The 17,383-nt window shown below is 42.3% G+C and overlaps 1 protein-coding gene and 1 long non-coding RNA gene across 3 annotated transcripts in view; one reads left to right on the top strand and one right to left on the bottom strand.

Moving 5' to 3' along the window:
- The window catches only part of LOC141256225 (uncharacterized), a 320,798-nt gene that overhangs the window by 92,050 nt on the left and 211,365 nt on the right, over nt 1-17,383 (top strand). The window lies entirely within an intron of this gene.
- The window catches only part of RIPK3 (receptor interacting serine/threonine kinase 3), a 74,238-nt gene continuing 63,097 nt past the window's right edge, over nt 6,243-17,383 (bottom strand). Inside the window, exon 16 of one of the 2 annotated variants that reach the window (XM_073671151.1) lies at nt 6,243-7,457. In XM_073671151.1, coding sequence (XP_073527252.1) covers nt 7,072-7,457 — 386 coding nt within the window. In that variant the 3' untranslated portion in view covers nt 6,243-7,071. The remainder of the gene's footprint in view (nt 7,458-17,383) is intronic. The other variant, XM_073671150.1, reaches the window with a different exon arrangement.

The following is a 17,383-nucleotide window of genomic DNA, read 5'->3' as shown; positions in this document are numbered from 1 at the left end:
GAGCCTTATATAGGGGCCAGTATTCCGTATGGAGCCTTATATGGGGGCCAGTATTCCGTATGGAGCCTTATATGGGGGCCAGTATTCCGTATGGAGCCTTATATGGGGGCCAGTATTCCGTATGGGGCCTTATATGGGGGCCAGAATTCCGTATGGGGCCTTATATGGGGGCCAGAATTCCGTATGGGGCCTTATATGGGGGCCAGAATTCCTTATGGGGCCTTATATGGGGGCCAGTATTCCGTATGGGGGCCAGTATTCCGTATGGGGCCTTATATGGGGGCCAGTATTCTGTGTGGAGCTATTCGCCGGTTTCTGAGCTATTGTGGAATTTACAATAGATATCGCTCATGTAATGTAAGAAGTGAAATCTTTGCATTGTACTATATATATATATTTCTCTGCGGTATCTGTGCATCATGAATCGTGGTACAGTACAGACCAAAAGTTTGGACACACCTTCTCATTTAAAGATTTTTCTGTATTTTCATGATTTTGAAAATTGTACATTCACTCTGAAGGCATCAAAACTATGAATTAACACATGTGGAATTATATACTTAACAAAAAAGTGTGAAACAACTGAAAATATGTCTTATATTCTAGGTTCTTCAAAGTAGCCACCTTTTGCTTTGATGACTGCTTTGCACACTCTTGGCATTCTCTTGATGAGCTTCAAGAGGTAGTCACCGGAAATGGTTTTCACTTCACAGGTGTGCCCTGTGAGGTGTAATAAGTGGGATTTCTTGCCTTATAAATGGGGTTGGGACCATCAGTTGTGTTGTGCAGAAGTCTGGTGGATACACAGCCGACAGTCCTACTGAAGAGACTGTTAGCTGCTTTTTTCTTGCCATAATACAAATTCTAAGTAAAGAAAAACGAGTGGCCATCATTACTTTAAGAAATGAAGGTCAGTCAGTCCAAAAAATTGGGCAAACTTTGAATGTGTCCCCAAGTGCAGTTGCAAAAACCATCAAGCACTACAAAGAAACTGGCTCACATGAGGACCACCCCAGGAAAGGAAGACCAAGAGTCACCTCTGCTTCTGAGGATAAGTTTATCCGAGTCACCAGCCTCAGAAATCGCAGGTTAACAGCAGCTCAGATTAGAGACCAGGTCAATGCCACACAGAGTTCTAGCAGCAGACACATCTCTTCAACAACTGTTAAGAGGAGACTTTGTGCAGCAGGCCTTCATGGTAAAATAGCTGCTAGGAAACCACTGCTAAGGACAGGCAACAAGCAGAAGAGACTTGTTTGGGCTAAAGAACACAAGGAATGGACATTAGACCAGTGGAAATCTGTGCTTTGGTCTGATGAATTTGAGATCTTTGGTTCCAACCAGCGTGTCTTTGTGCGACGCAGAAAAAGTGAACGGATGGACTCTACATGCCTGGTTCCCACCGTGAAGCATGGAGGAGGTGTGATGGTGTGGGGGTGCTTTGCTGGTGACACTGTTGGGGATTTATTCAAAATTGAAGGCGTACTGAACCAGCATGGCTACCACAGCATCTTGCAGCGGCATGCTATTCCATCCGGTTTGCGTTTAGTTGGACCATCATTTATTTTTCAACAGGACAATGACCCCAAACACACCTCCAGGCTGTGTAAGGGCTATTTGACCAAGAAGGAGAGTGATGGGGTGCTAAGCCAGATGACCTGGCCTCCACAGTCACCAGACCTGAACCCAATCGAGATGGTTTGGGGTGAGCTGGACCGCAGAGTGAAGGCAAAAGGGCCAACAAGTGCTAAGCATCTCTGGGAACTGCTTCAAGATTGTTGGAAGACCATTTCCAGTGACTACCTCTTGAAGCTCATCAAGAGAATGCCAAGAGTGTGCAAAGCAGTCATTAAAGCAAAAGGTGGCTACTTTGAAGAACCTAGAATATAAGACATATTTTCAGTTGTTTCACACTTTTTTGTTAAGTATGTAATCCCACATGTGTTAATTCATAGTTTTGATGCCTTCAGTGTGAATGTACAATTTTCATAGTCATTAAATTACAGATAAATCTTTAAATGAGAAGGTGTGTCCAAACTTTTGGTCTGTACTGTATGTATTAAAGGGGCCCACTGAGACTCTTTCGCCCGTGGCCCAGAAAAACCTGGAGCCGACCCTGATTTCCCCACTTGGTAATCTATTTTTCCTGTTTCACTTTGCATCTATGGGCATTTGATTTGACTTAGTCACTTGGGATCAGGTCTCATCTAGGCTCAGCCTGATTTATCACACACTGGTGCACACATACATACCCTTATGTGTATCTGTACAGTTTGGGCATAATACTATCAGCTACCCTTCCCCAGGGATGTCTGGGTTTGGGCTTGTATGCATACATGTTTATTTTTGCAAATTTGTGATTATTGTGGTTATATTTTGATTCTTACTTTTGTATTCATGCATGATATTATGGGGTTGCATTGGTTTTCATCCTGTATTTTCTCTATCAACATTACTTGCAATAACGATTTTTTGCACATGGTCTACATTATGGTCTGTGGTCTCTGTTTTTAATTGTTTTTGGTGTGCACTAAAAATTGTTCAAATTTCTTGATATTTATGGTCGGCTACTTGATGTGCATATCCTTTTTTCATTGTTTCTTTCCTTCTCCCCTTCATTGTTGCCATATACAATGCAGGATATTGCACTCATCCTTTATATAAATTGGTATATGGTGCACACTTCTTCTTATACTTAACATCAATCCCGCCCATTGACGCGCCATGTCACGTGATCGGGGGGCACTGAAGAGTTATGACAGCAGGGAGTTTGTAGAAGACCCCCGTGCATGTCATTACGTTACTCCTGTGAATGCTGACCCGTGGTCGCTGTTCATATGAGATCGTGATTGCTATCTATAGCACAGGGGATCTAACGATCGCAGCTTCAAGTTTCCTAAGGGGACTACTGAAGTTAGTAAAAAGTTAAAGTTTTTTTTTTTCTTTTTATGAAAAAAATAAAAAAGCACGGAAGTTCAAATTGCCCCATTAAAAATAAAACCGTTGCAATTTTTTTTAAAATCAGAAATGTCCAATCTAGCAAAATATAAAATAAATTAATCCGATCAGTATATGGTATAACGAGAAAAACAACAAAATACTAGAATTAAGGGTTTTTTTTTGGCCGGCCCAACTTTGTAATAAAAAGCAATCAAAGCATTGTACCTATCCCCAAATGGTATCAGCAAAAACATCATCAGCACAGGGTGCAAAAAAATAGGCCCTCGCCCAACCCCAGATCCCAAGAAATGAAATTGCTCCAGATCTTGGAGAATGGCAACAAAAACGAATTATTTTTTTCACTACCTAAATACAAAAAAAACTATACATCTTTGTTATCTGCGTACTCGTACTGACTTGGTGAATCATATTGCTAGGTCAGTTTTACCATATAGTGAAAATGGAAAATAAAAAAGCCAAAAAAAACAATTGTGGAATTGCAATTTCAAAGCGCTTGGAATTTTTGTTCCCGATTTCCAGTACACTGTATGGTAACATGAATGGTGTTGTTCAAAAGGACAACTCGTCTCGCAAAAAACAAGCCCTAATATGGCTATATTGACGGAAAAATAAAAAATGTTATGGCACTAGGAAGAGGGGGAGGAGAAAACGAAAAAACAGAAATTGCCGGGTAGTAAAGGGGTTAAAGGCAACCTGTCACCTCCAAAAACACTATATATTTGCAAATATAGTGGTATTCTGCAGGTAAATGGTAGTTTTGCAGGCTTATTGGAGCAGCGATTACAGGGAGTAAATTAAATGAAGGTTCAGTCTCCATGCAGCTGCTCGCTTCCAGTCATCAGCAGGGAGCTGGGATCACTCCCCTGCACATTCGTCACAATGGCTTTATTTTATGGGCACCTGCTTTACCTCCTGTTTTTTTTCTTCCACTCCTGAGAAAAAATACTGACCAAATACTGATAGTGGGGCCGTGGCCATACAGTGAGACAAGGAGGGTGGAGTAGTGTCTAATAGCCAGTGACGTAATTTAAAGCTCATGGGCCCCAATGCAAAAGCTCCTATATGCCCCCCCCCCTCCCCAGTCTTTGCAAGTGCAAGTCTTTTAAAGTATTGGTCTTTCATATATGCTAAAGGGACTTTTTGGGTCCCTTAGGCTCCACGGCTCAGGTGCAATTGTAACCCCTGTACCTATTGTAGGTATAATCCTGATGAGAGCTGCCAGAAAAAAACTGAGAGTCGTGATAGGACATAGTAACCCATGACTCAGCTTTGTAGGGCGAGTAAGGGGTTAATTAGACAACATGTAAGAGGGTGGGTAATTAGTAGAGTCAAAAGTTTGAGGGGTGGTGGTATCAAGAAAGAGTGGGGCTATATAAAGTGAGAGAGGGTTTGGAGGCCCTCAATCAGTATGGGGGTGGGTGTATCACTGGAAAAGGTCCCGTCTACCCTATTTATCTTGAATCGGGAAAAACTCAAAGCAACAATGAATATTTGTATGGTTTGTTTTTCGGTGTCATTTTTGACTATGGGGAGGGTGCTTTTGGAGTTCATGGAAAAATTGTTGTGGAGGGTTTACATCAAGTAGATGGCACCATTCTATTGTGTTTTGGAATTTGGTAATGGCCTGGTGGAGTTTTTGGGATTCTTCAGGGTGGGCTCCCTGTGGATTCGGTAGCATGGAAAGGTTTTCCGGCAACAGAGGTGTCCTTGAGCTTGTGGTCATGGCCAGAAGATTACAATATTGGGATACAGACATGCTTATGAAGCTCTATGAATCTTCACCTAAAATTATTTATTTTTTATGTTCATCTTGGCCAATTTTTATCCAAACGAAGAGGAGGTCTGTTTTTATTTGGGGGGGATATTGATAGAAGGTGGCCTCTACAATACTGGAGTCATGTCATTTACATCAGAAATAGCTTGTGATTTCAGTGTGTAGTGCACAGAAAGGCCAAATATGCTCCCAATTTATTAAAGGGAGGATGTCTCTTATAGATTTGGTACTCATTACTCCAGGGGGCTTCTGTTTGAATGATGCATTAAACGGCAGTAAGTTCCCATATTTTATGTTACCGTATAAAATGTTTAATCTCTTTATGGGTAAGCAAAATTTCATCTATTGTTGGAATAACAAAAGGAGTTTTTGGTTGGGTTCAGGGAGAGTTTTTTTTATAAAACCTTGAAGCCTTTACAGTGTCATTTTATAAATTAGTGTTTTTTTTGTACAGTTGTGAGGTTATATTAAATCCTATTTAGAAAATTTAGGGGGAAAAGTACCATACTCCCAGCATGCTACATTAAAAAGATCTATTCTGCAACGTAGCAGCAGCATACAGCAATCTCTGTCACATTGTAGTCCCAATCTAAGACCTTATTCAGAAACTTATTTTTCATGTAGGTGTTCTATCCATATGATCACAGATAAAGCGAGCACTCATTATCGTTTATGGGGTTGTTCACTTACCTGTTTTTTTTTTTTTGAGGGCCAAGTGTCTGCAAATAATCAGGGAGACATGTCCGTTTTTGACCAAGTCACAGATCAAAATCACTCAAACAAGTCTATAGGTCTGTGAAAATCACTGACAGCACACATTGCCACCCTTATGCAATCTGTGTGCAGTACTTTTTTAACTTTTTAATGTGTAGGAGAAGTTTTGCATTTATTTTAATTGCATACAAGAAAATCACTGATGGAAGACTCATGGTTGAAGCTGACACGCTGACAGAATGCTGATGAAAATTGGAACTTTTTTCACGTACTTCAAATAAACAGACGTCTGAATTAGGCTTAAAATGGAACTGTACTTTCAACAAACTTTGCATAAATCAATAGTACAGGTGATTATAAGAAACTTTGTAATGTATTTTTATCAGACAGAAAGAAAGTGATGGACTCCAGGTGTCATGTGACACAGCCCCTTATCTGGAAGGCCGCAACAAGTGGTTTACCTCACATCTGAGGTTGATTCAGATCAACACAGCTGAGCTCTGCTGTATAATGTCCTCCATGTTGCAGCAGTTTGTCTCTGTGAGCTAAAAAGTGAATCAAGGGCAGGTATTCCCCTTTCTGTCCTGTGTATGGAAGAAATCACTACAGCTCCTCTCCTCTCCCCAGCAAAAAAAAATTGATTGCAAGTTACAGAAAGAGGGAGCAGAGGGGAAAACTGGTGAGAATGCAGGATACAAGTCACATAATGGGCAGAAATTGTTATTCCTCATATACACACAGGACAGCTTATTGTGAAATGTTACTTGAAAGCACAGTTACCCTTTCAAAAAGAATAAAGGAAGTGGCTGATGGTTTTCACAGAGAAAATATTCCCGACGTCTCTCCAGAAGGAGCTATTACAATGCAGGGAAGTACAGTTTTCATAATACTTTGAGTTCGGCCAAAGCTTTACAATGAATTTTTTTAACTCCTTTTGAGAACATGTTGTGTACTCCATTGTGCTACACCCAATTAATATTTGATAGCTGTCATTGTACTTGTTCGGCTTTGGAATGGATACATGGAACAGAAAATATGTTTTTATATAATAATGTAGCGATAGCAATATAGCAGCTAAAAACCTGCATAAACCTTTTTGCACTCAATAATTCCAATTCCAATTCGGTTTTATTATCATGCTGCCTGGAATTGATGCAATTTCCACAGTGCCTATTTGAGTAAATGACATACATTTATTAGCATATCCACGGCCACATGTATTGCACAAACCAGACAGCTCCGCTGTTTCATACCTCTCCAGACATTATAATTAGGACACTTTTTATTAGGAGTGGTATTCTTCTGCACTTCATCATTTCTGACAGCTTGTAAAGCTGAAATCACACAGTTTTTACAGTTTTTGGTGCAGTTTTCAATAACCACTTAGAGCTAAAATCATTCATTCCAAATGAAAGGCAAAGACTAAAGGACAGAATTATGCATTTCTTCTCCCGTGTTTAGATAATATAAAAACTGTTAGAAACTGCACCAAACTTGCTTGTGATTCCAGACTATGAGTATATTCAGATGTAGTGGTGGTGCTGCACATTAGGAGAATCCAAAACCAAACCTAAAATTTAAAGTTAAAAAACACAGACCCCATAGAGTAATTAAAAAACAAATCATTGTCCTGGATGTGTTCTCGTTGTGGGTTCTTCTGTGGGGCAGTCGCTGCCTTCAGTTACTTGTCGTACGTTGCATGTATTACTGGAATGTCCTACTGGGGTAGTCCGTACTGGAGGGATGTGTGATTGCTGCTTACTCTTAACAGTCTCCTGTTTGCTAGACTGATGAGAAGAAGCTTCTTTTCTTTCTGGCATGTTGTGATATCCTTGAGTGGTCTGTTTTGGTTGTGTTCTGATTGGCGTAGCATACTGACTTCCACCATGATACACTGGTTGCCTGTAGATGTTTCGGTATGGACCAGGATGTGAATTGTCTGTCACATTCATAAAGCTATTATCTCCAATTTGAAAATTTGAACATCCGGATATATTTATTGTAGTAGCTGAAATAAGATGAATTTATATTATTTTTTGTGCGCAGAATGCATAGTATTTGTTTGAAAATAATACTACATAGGATGTGTTTGACGGCAGTAAATAGTAAATGTCTTTATTCAAGCAGCAGGCTAGCACAGTAATCAAAATGCACTCACCACCCCATTATGGAGTCAGATTTTGCCATGCAATGTAGAATGGCTTTACCTCTTTCCATGATCCCCGGGTCAGTTTCCCTTTCCCTTTTCTTGCTAACAATGCAATTCCTTTAAAGTGGATCTGTCAACCAGATTTCATAATGCGAACTGCTTACACTATTAAAAAGATGTTAGTCCTGATGACACTGGTGTGTTTAAATTGAAAACCTACAATGGATATAAAAAGTCTACATGCCACTGTTAAAATGCCAATTTTTTGTCATGTAAAAAAAAATCATACCAAGAAGAATAATTTCAGAACTTTTTCTATCTTTAATGTCACCAATACTCTGTACAATTCAATAAAAAAATAAACTGAAATCTTTTCAGGCGGGAAAAAAAAAGAACTAAAATAATGTTGTTGCGTAAATATTCACACCCTTAAACTATTACTCTGTTGAAGTACCCTTTGAATTTATGATAGCACTGTCTTTTTGGGTTGGAGTCTTCCAACATGGCACATCTAGAACTGGCAATCTTTGCCCACTCTTCCTTGCAGTAGTACTCTAAATCTGTCAGATTGCAAGGGCATTTCCTGTGTACAGTGCCCTCTTCAGGTCAACCCACAGCATTTCAATTGGGTTCAGGTCTGGGTACTGACTGGGTCATTCCAAAACTTTTGTCTACTTCTTGCAAAGCTTCTTTTGTTGATTTTGGAGGTATGCTTAGGGTTGTTGTTGTGCTGAAAGGTGAAATTCCTCTTCATCTTCAGCTTTTTAGCAAAGGCCTGAGGTTTTGTTTCAACATTGACTAATATTTAGAACTTTTCATAATTCCCTTCACCTTGACTGAAGCCCCAGTTCCAGCTGCTGAAAAACAGCCCCAAAGTATAATGCTGTCTCCACCATGCTTCACTCCGGGTATGGTGTTCTTTTGGTGATGAGCAGTGTTAGCTTTGCAGCAAACAGACCTTTTGGAATTATGGCCAAAAAGTGCAACCTTGGTCTCAGCAAGTGATAACACATTTTCCACATGTTTTTGGCAGACTTTTTGTGAATTTTGGCAAAATATTGCTGGGTTTGGATGTTTTCTTTGCAAGAAAAGGCTTCCATCTTGCCAGCCTACCCCACAGGCCAGAAATATGAAAAACATGGGAGATTGTCACATGTAGTGCACAACCAGTACTTGTGCTACTTACTGTGTTCACCTCTCTTCTCCTTCCTGTGTCAGGCCACCGCGCTGAGTCTTCATGCAGCTCTTTCAGCTCTGCTGCATATCTTTGTTGTCTCCACCTGGAGGTGTGGCCAGATCCTGCAGGAACTTAACCCTAAAGTGTTCTGCAGTATTTAACTTCCCCAACCTATCACTAGGCAGCTCCTCCCACCACTCCTTGCCTGAACATAGCTTGTTACATTAGTAGCTTGTCTCTAGTTCCTGTTTGCACATATTCATTCTGTCTTTCCTGCTAGTGACCCAGCTCGTTTACTATTTATTCTGATTTCTCCGCTCCTGACCTCGGCTACGTATATTGATCCTGTGCTGCCTGCCCTTGGATTGTCTAACCATGTCTTTGCCTTCGTCCTCCTGTACCTCATACCCATGTTTCTGAACCCTCCGGTCAGCTGCTGCAGACCGGGAACTGCCTTGGAGTGGTACTTGGTGACTCTACCTGTGGCCAAGCCTATCCTCGCCATCTGAGACTCTAGTGAATACCAGGTAGTCACTCATTTATGCCGCTCCAGAGTTAACCCTGCCCATGGCACAGTGGGTCCACACCCACCAGCATTACATGCGCCAGAAATTTCTGTAGCTTCTTTAATGTTGCTATAGACCTCTTGGCGGCCTCCCAGACCAATTTTCTTTGTGTCTTTTCATCAACTTTTGAGTGGCGTCCAGTTCTAGGTAATGCCACTGTTGTGCCAAATTTAAGCCACTTCTTGATGACTGACTTCACAGTGCTTCATGGTACATCTAATGCATTGGAAAATTTTTGCACACTTCTCCTGATTGATAACTTTCAACAATAAGATCCCTTTGCTGTGTTGTAAGCTGTTTATGCACTTTGGCTTTTGCTGGAAAATGTAGCTAAGAAATTATAGGAAATCCCTACTAGAACAGATAAACTTTATATCAGGTAATCAGAATCACATTCATTGCTGACAGCTGAGTACTGACTACTATGTAACATGAGTTTAAACATGATTTGTTAATTTCGAACACAACCGCGTCCCGAATTATAAGAGGATGTTCACACTTATGCAACCACATTATTTTAGGTTTTTGTTTTTTGTTCCCATCAAAACGATTTCAGTTTGTTTCTTAATGGATTTGTACAGATTATGCGTGACATTAAAGATGGAAAAAGTTCTGAAATTATTCTTTTTGGTATAATATTTTTACATGACAAACTCTGTGTGTAGACTTTTTATAGTCACTGTATGTCATACCAAATAATACTGTAGAATCTGCAAATTAAAATTAGCATTTTATGAGTCCACATTTATTTTACTATTACAAGGAGTAACTTTCACAAAGGATTTTCCAGATAGTCTGACATGGATTTATAAAGTACACCAGCCTCATCAGGTCTAAGAGATTTATTAAAAAATGTATGCAGTCTTTTTTGTGAAATCTGCTGACTGATCTTGTTTAAAGGGAACCTGTCACATGAAAAAACACTATTAACCTTAAGATATGAGGTTAATCTGCAGGTTATTCTTACAGGGTGCAGCCAGGGCCATTAATGGTGATCTTGTGAATTAGGGGCTTGCACCTCTGTGATGCACTGATAGGGAGCTGGGCAGCCCACTGCCCACTTAATCAAATAGTAGGGGCGTGTAATAAGCTGCTGGCTAGGCACTTGCGCCCTATTGTAAGCTTTATCTACCTACAGTTCTAGTGCTAGGCAATCACCCCCTTCATGGATTGAGAGGTTGAGTGTGGTTGTTCAGCAGCATTCTGCATCTGTGTTACCTCCTAACAAGGGAGTCTGCTACATCCTGTTCGTGCATTTACCTTGAGACCTTGGCTGGTAAATACCAATGCCTTTTTTCTATGTTTCTAATTGAATTATTTTGTGAATTTTTAAAGCGCATCTGTCAGCAGGATTGTGCTCCGTAAACTACATATCCTTTCAGGTGGGTGACATTACACTATTTAAAATAATACCTTGGTTGATGAAATTTGTCCTGTGGTTCTTGTGTAATCTTTACTTTCAGTTTGGAGATAATGATATGCTCGTGCTTTAGGGTGGCGCTCTATCTGGTGCTCTGCTTACATATTCATCTGTATGCTTTTATGACAGCTCACTGTGCCTTCACTGACCTGCCTCCTATTTTACATAATACATCTAGTAGTGCGGGGCTAGATAAAATGGGAGGCAGGTCAGTGAAGGCACAGTGAGCTGTCATAAGAACATATAGCTGAATATGTAAGAAAAGCACCAGATAGAGCCCACCCCACAGGCCACCCCAAAGCATGAACATATCATTATCTCCAAACTGAAAGTAAAGATTACACAAGAACCACAGGACGAATTTAATCAACCAAGGTATCATTTTAACCAGTGTAATGTTGCCCACTTGACAGTGTATGTAGTTTACTGAGCACAATCCTGCTAACAAGTACGCTTTAAAGTTCCTTTTATTGCTTTGACTGTCCTGTTTATTTTAATCTGCAGGTTAATAGCTTTCTGAACCTGTCTGGCGCCTAAACTTAGGCCCATGCTGCTGGGAGGAGATGAACTTTATTTCCCCATGGCAGTGTTCGGGTTTCATAGGGGTGACGCCGGCGTGGGTTCAATCTCCGCTCTGTGTATAGAGAGTGGCGGCTGTAACCACTCTCCCGGCACTGACTAATAGCTCAGCATTTGGACGGTTTGTCAGTGTGTGGCAACCGTGTGCCGCATCAGGATCACATGTACCGGTGCCTGGGAATCAGTGGTACAGTTAGCGCTGTTCCCAAGTGCTGGGTGCTGAACTCTACCCTCATCATTGTTCCTTGCTCGCGCTGCATCACACTATTAGGCCATGTTCACACATTCAGTATTTGGTGAGTTTTTTACCTCAGTACTTGTAAGCCAAAACCAGGAGTGGAAGAAATGAGAAAAAATTATAATAGAAACACGTCACCACTTCTGTATTTTTGTCCAACTCCTGGTTTTGGATTACAAATACTGACGTGAAATACTGACCAAATACTGAACGTGTGACTGTGGCCTTAGGTGAGGACTGGGGTCTTCTGGATGTGGCTCACAACCCTGCCTTTGAGCTGAATGTACAGGTGCTTCTCACTAAATTAGAATATCATCAAAAAGTTAATTTATTTCAGTTCTTCAAAAGTGAAACTCATATATAATATAGAGTCATTACAAACAGAGTGATCTATTTCAAGTGTTTATTTCTGTTAATGTTGATGATTATTGCTTACAGCCAATGAAAAGACAAGTCATTATCTCAGTAAATTAGAATATTTTATGACACCAACTTGAAAAATGTTTATAAAATCTGAAATGTTGGCCTACTGAAATGTATGTTCAGTAAATGCAGTCAATACTTGGTTGGGGCTCCTTTTGCATCAATTACTGCATCAATGCGGCGTGGCATGGAGGCGATCAGCCTGTGGCACTGCTGAGGTGTTATGGAAGCCCAGGTTGGTTTGATAGCAACCTTCAGCTGTCTGCATTGTTGGGTCTGGTGTCTCTCATCTTCCTCTTGACAATTCTCTATGGGGTTAAGGTCAGGCGAGTTTGCTGGCCAATCAAGCACAGTGATACTGTTGTTTTTAAACCAGGTATTGGTACTTTTGGCAGTGTGGACAGGTGCCAAGTCCTGCTGGAGAATGACATTTCCATCTCCATAAAGCTTGTCTGCAGAGGGAAGCAAGAAATGTTCTAAAATTTCCTGGTAGACGGCTGTGCTGACTTTGGTCTTGATAAAACACAGTGGACCTACACCAGCAGGTGACATGGCTCCCCAAACCATCACTGATTGTGGAAACTTCACACTAGACCTCCAGCAGCTTGGATTGTGGCCTCTCCACTCTTCCTCCAGACTCTGGGACCTTGATTTCCAAATGAAATGCAAAACTTACTTTCATCTGAAAACAACACATTGAACCACTGAGCATCAGTCCAGGTCTTTTTCTCCTTGGCCCAGGTAAGACGCTTCTGGCATTGTTTATTGGTCATGAGTGGCTTGACACAAGGAATGTGACACTTGTAGCCCATGTCTTGGATATGTCTGTGTATGGTGGCTCTTGAAGCAATGACTCCAGCAGCAGTCCACTCCTTGTGAATCTCCCCCAAATTTTTGAATGTCCTTTTCTTAACAATCCTTTCAAGGCTGCGGTTATCCGGTTGCTTGTGCACCTTTTCTACCACACTTTTTCCTTCCACTCAACTTTCCATTAATATGCTTGGATACAGCACTCTGTGAACAGCCAGCTTCTTTAGCAATGACTTTTTGTGGCTTACCCTCTTTGTGGAGTGTGTCAATGACTGCCTTTTGGACATCTGTCAGGTCAGCAGTCTTCCCCATGATTGAGTTGCCTACTGAAACAGACTACAGGACCTTTTTAAACGCTTCGGAAGTCTTTGCAGGTGTTTTTGTTAATTATTGTAATTTACTGAGATAATGACTTTTGTGTTTTCATTGGCTGTAAGCCATAATCATCAACATTAACAGAAATAAACACTTGAAATAGATCCCTCTGTTTGTAATGACTCTATATAATATAGGAGTTTCACTTTTTGTATTGAAGAACTGAAATAAATTAACTTTTTGATGATATTCTAATTTTGTGAGAAGCACCTGTAGTTCTCAAGGTAAGAAAGGTTGGGGCCTACTGCTTAGACTATGTGCAGGTCGTATTTGCTGTGGAATATCTGCAGCAAAGTGAACTGTGGCAATGGACAGGCTATAGATTTAAGATGAATGGCATCTGTGTGCTTTCATATGGAGATTTGTGAGTGTAAAAACCATAGTGTATTACAGTTGGTGTGACGCGCTCCCAGGGCCGTGGGGTACTCGGCAGACGGGCCTCTGCGTATGCCGGTAGGGGAATATCACGGTGGCTGGCCCAGTCCATGACCCAGGGCGGTCAGTAAAAAGGGGAATTTATAGGGGATTTGGAAAGGTCGTGACGCCACCTGTGGAATGCGGCAAAAAGGGTGCCGCCGCTGCGGAGCAGTCCTCTGGAGCTGGTGTTACAGCAGCAGGGGTGGTGTGGCTCTCCACAGGTAGAGCTTAGCTCCAGGGCAGTATAAGGTATAATGGATGGTGGTTGTGCTGGGCGCTGTGGTGCAGAGAGGGAATGTTGGCGCAGACGAAATAATTGGACAGAGGCGGTGCAGTCATCCTTGTCTTTACTCACAGTTCTTTAGTTCCACAGGGTGCACTGTCAGCTTACAGCCTCCCGCGTCGCGTTGCGTTCACCAGGCAGGGGTTCAGTTCTTCCTCAGGTGATTTGGGAATGCCTGGCAGAACCCCACTTTTTTTATGTTCCTTACTAGACCGACTTCTCACGCTAGGTCTTTCTTCCTCCTGCTCTGCGCTGCCCACTCTCAATCCCGCTCGGGTGCTCTGAAGTCCCTCTTGTGCGTCGTATCTCGGACCTGCTTGACCCTCCTGGGGATTAGAATGCGGCTTACAATCCCTCTGTCTTCTGACAGATTCTGTGCGTACGGGTGCCGTCCTGCACTCGCCGTACCCCCTAGGATCACTTCATAGAACGGAGCCTACTCCCTGCTCCCCTCCTGGGTCTCCAGTCCTGGCCCTTATTGTGGATCAGAGCTCTTAGTGAGACTCTGCTCCCGGACTGCTCTTCTGAACTGTTCCGAGCTGTTCTTCTGAACTGCTCTCCTCTACTCAACTCACGCCTTCACTGAACTATCTAAGATGGCTTCCCTATATGTACTCCTACCAAAGTGCTCCTCTAAACTGCTTCCTCCACCCACACCCACTACTGGTTCCCCCCTGCCTTTGGGTTCCCCCCACTCCAGCCAGGGACAGGGCTCAGCAGGAAACATACATTGCTTCTTGCCCTTCCAGCCGGCCTGGAGCAGTGTAGTGTTGGATGCAGGTGTTTTTTTTCCTCAATGATGTAAATTGGCCTATACCGCATGTTTTTTTTTTTGCCTTCCCCTGGATCAACGCTGCGGAATAGCTGCAGTGCACAAGAAATAGGCTGAACTGGATGGACGCTTGTCTTTTTTCGGCCTTATAAACTATGTAAACTATGTAACTATGTTTGGGTTCCGGGCAGCACTCCCTCCTTACCTGAGAGAAGGAGATACCACACCTCTGGGTGAGGTGCAGTACCTCTGTGGCGACTGAACCCTCAGGGGCGCCGCAGATGCAATGTGTAAGGCCATGTGCACACGTTCAGTATTTGATCAGTATTTTACCTCAGTATTTATAAGCCAAAACCAGGAGTGGGTGATAAATACAGAAGTGGTGACGTGTTTCTATTATACTTTTCCTCTGATTGTTCCATTTCTGGTTTTGGCTTACAAATACTGATGTAATATACTGAACGTGGCCTAAGGGATTCAACCAAATATTACCTATATGCTGTGGAAAATATCCATAGCGTGACATCTGTGTGCTGTCCATTCATATCAAGGAAAGGTATGAGTTTTGTATGGCAAATCGGACCAAATTCTGACGTCTCAGGCTTTTTGATTTTTTTGCAGTCTGTGGTCTGGACAAATAAAAAGCACCATAGAATAAAATGTGTCCGGATAGCACACTTATGCGATAAACAGGCATGTGAATGAAGCCTTACAGGTGTACCGTTCTGGCTGTGTGGAACTTTTTAATTCTATGCACAGCATAGAGAGGACAGTAGAGGCAATTATTATACTTTGTTATTTTAGGCTGGCAACCCCTTTAAATATTCATTCATCTTCATCCAGCTAAAAAAAGCATTTTTTTTCTTTGCCTTGATCACTTTATACAATGGGGCAGATTTATTAATGCTGTCTAATATTTATACGAGGTAAACCTATACCGCGCATTCGGAAGTAGCACTGCATTCATCACATTGCTGCCCGCCGTGTGACAGATTTGGGGCATCTTACTAGAGCACTAGCAGCCTTTCCTTCATGCATTTAACAACTCAACAACTCCACTCTCCTTTTTCTAGACTCTTTTAAAAAAAAATGTCTAGTAAAACACAAAGGCCCCAATTAATCATTTGCGTTTTTTTTTTAAAGTTTGGCAAAATACTGTCATAGTCAAAAATACACTAGAGAGGGGGGTGGGATTGGAATTGTGCCAAATTTTGCAACTTTTTAGAAAGTCGCAATTGCTGAATCAAGAGAAAACATCAGGAATCGCTAAACTCCACCCAGAAACCACCCCAAAAATCAGGTGAACACATATCAAATAGACTTAAAACTTATTATCTTTTTTGATGCAAACAAGCAAAAAAAAAGGCACAAAAAATGCAAAATTAGATAAAAAACAGATGCAAAGGTAATGATGAGTTGGGGCTAAAAAATGTGTTTTAGAAACACGAGCTTGCTGCTTTTATAAACCCTCTGCCATCACACTTTGTTGGTAATTTGCTGTGGAATTACACACTGCTTATAATGTTTTAGTTCACAGAAAGGGATATTCATTAAAACAATTCATTCATTCATTCATTCATTCAACATATCTCTTCTCCCTGTCTCTACCTGACACCACTAAAACAATAATTCAGGCTCCAAACATTTCTCGTCTAGACTATTCTAACCTAATGCCACTTTCCATCTACGGGTTATACTAACACCTCTGCTCTTTGTTACTGTTTTCTGTAAAATTAGATCAATCACCTACAACGCTGCATCATCCAATGTCTAGGCTCCTATGTATGCATCTAATGCCACTATGATGGGCAGCTCGCTACATTAACCCTAGAACGCATGACCATAAAAATCTACACTTTCACATACCTGGGGCCTTTTAGGCCCGTGTGCAAATAACATGGAATAACTCAAACAAAAATGACAAACAACTATATACATGAAGAATACCTAGAGCAGGGGTCTCCAACACGCGGCCCGCGGGCCGCATGCGGCCCCTCAGGCTGCTTTATGCGGCCCGCAGGCATAGACCCCTTGACGATCCCGACCTGGTCCAGGAGGAGCCGCCGACAGCAGCGCTGCATTGCCGCACAGAGACTGTTTCCCAGCACTGCATTTCCAATGCCAGCCGCTGGCCAATCAGAGGCCAGCAGCTGATATCTGCGTGTCGGCGCAGCGAGTATGACGTCATTGCCATATGCAGATGTCAGCTGCTGGCCTCTGATTGGCCGGCGGCTGACATTGAAAATGCTGTGCTGGGAGACAGTCTCTGTAAGGCAATGCAGCGCTGCTGTCGGCGGCTCCTCTTGGACCAGGTCGGGATCGTCAAGGGGTCGGACTCTGTGGTGCCTGCGGGCCACATCTGCAGGAAGGCCGCCGAGGGAACGGAGGACAGGTGAGAATCCTCTTTTTTTTTTTCTATTTTATGTGTGTGAAGAACAGGGGGCACATAGCCACAAGATGGGGACCTGGATGGGGCACATAGCCACAAGAGGGGACCTGGATGGGGCACATAGCCACAAGAAGGGACCTGGATGGGGCACATAGCCACAAGATGGGGACCTGGATGGGGCACATAGCCACAAGATGGGGACCTGGATGGGGCACATAGCCACAAGATGGGGACCTGGATGGGACACATAGCCACAAGATGGGGACCTGGATGGGGCACATAGCCACAGGATGGGGACCTGGATGGGGCACATAGCCACAGGATGGGGACCTGGAT

Source organism: Phyllobates terribilis, unplaced genomic scaffold, assembly GCF_046119375.1.
Source record: "Phyllobates terribilis strain yellow unplaced genomic scaffold, ASM4611937v1 Scaffold_1__5_contigs__length_1240528914, whole genome shotgun sequence".
NCBI lineage: Eukaryota > Metazoa > Chordata > Amphibia > Anura > Dendrobatidae > Phyllobates > Phyllobates terribilis.
The sequence above is the reverse complement of the archived record's forward strand: the minus strand, read 5'-3'. Positions and strand labels throughout refer to the sequence as shown.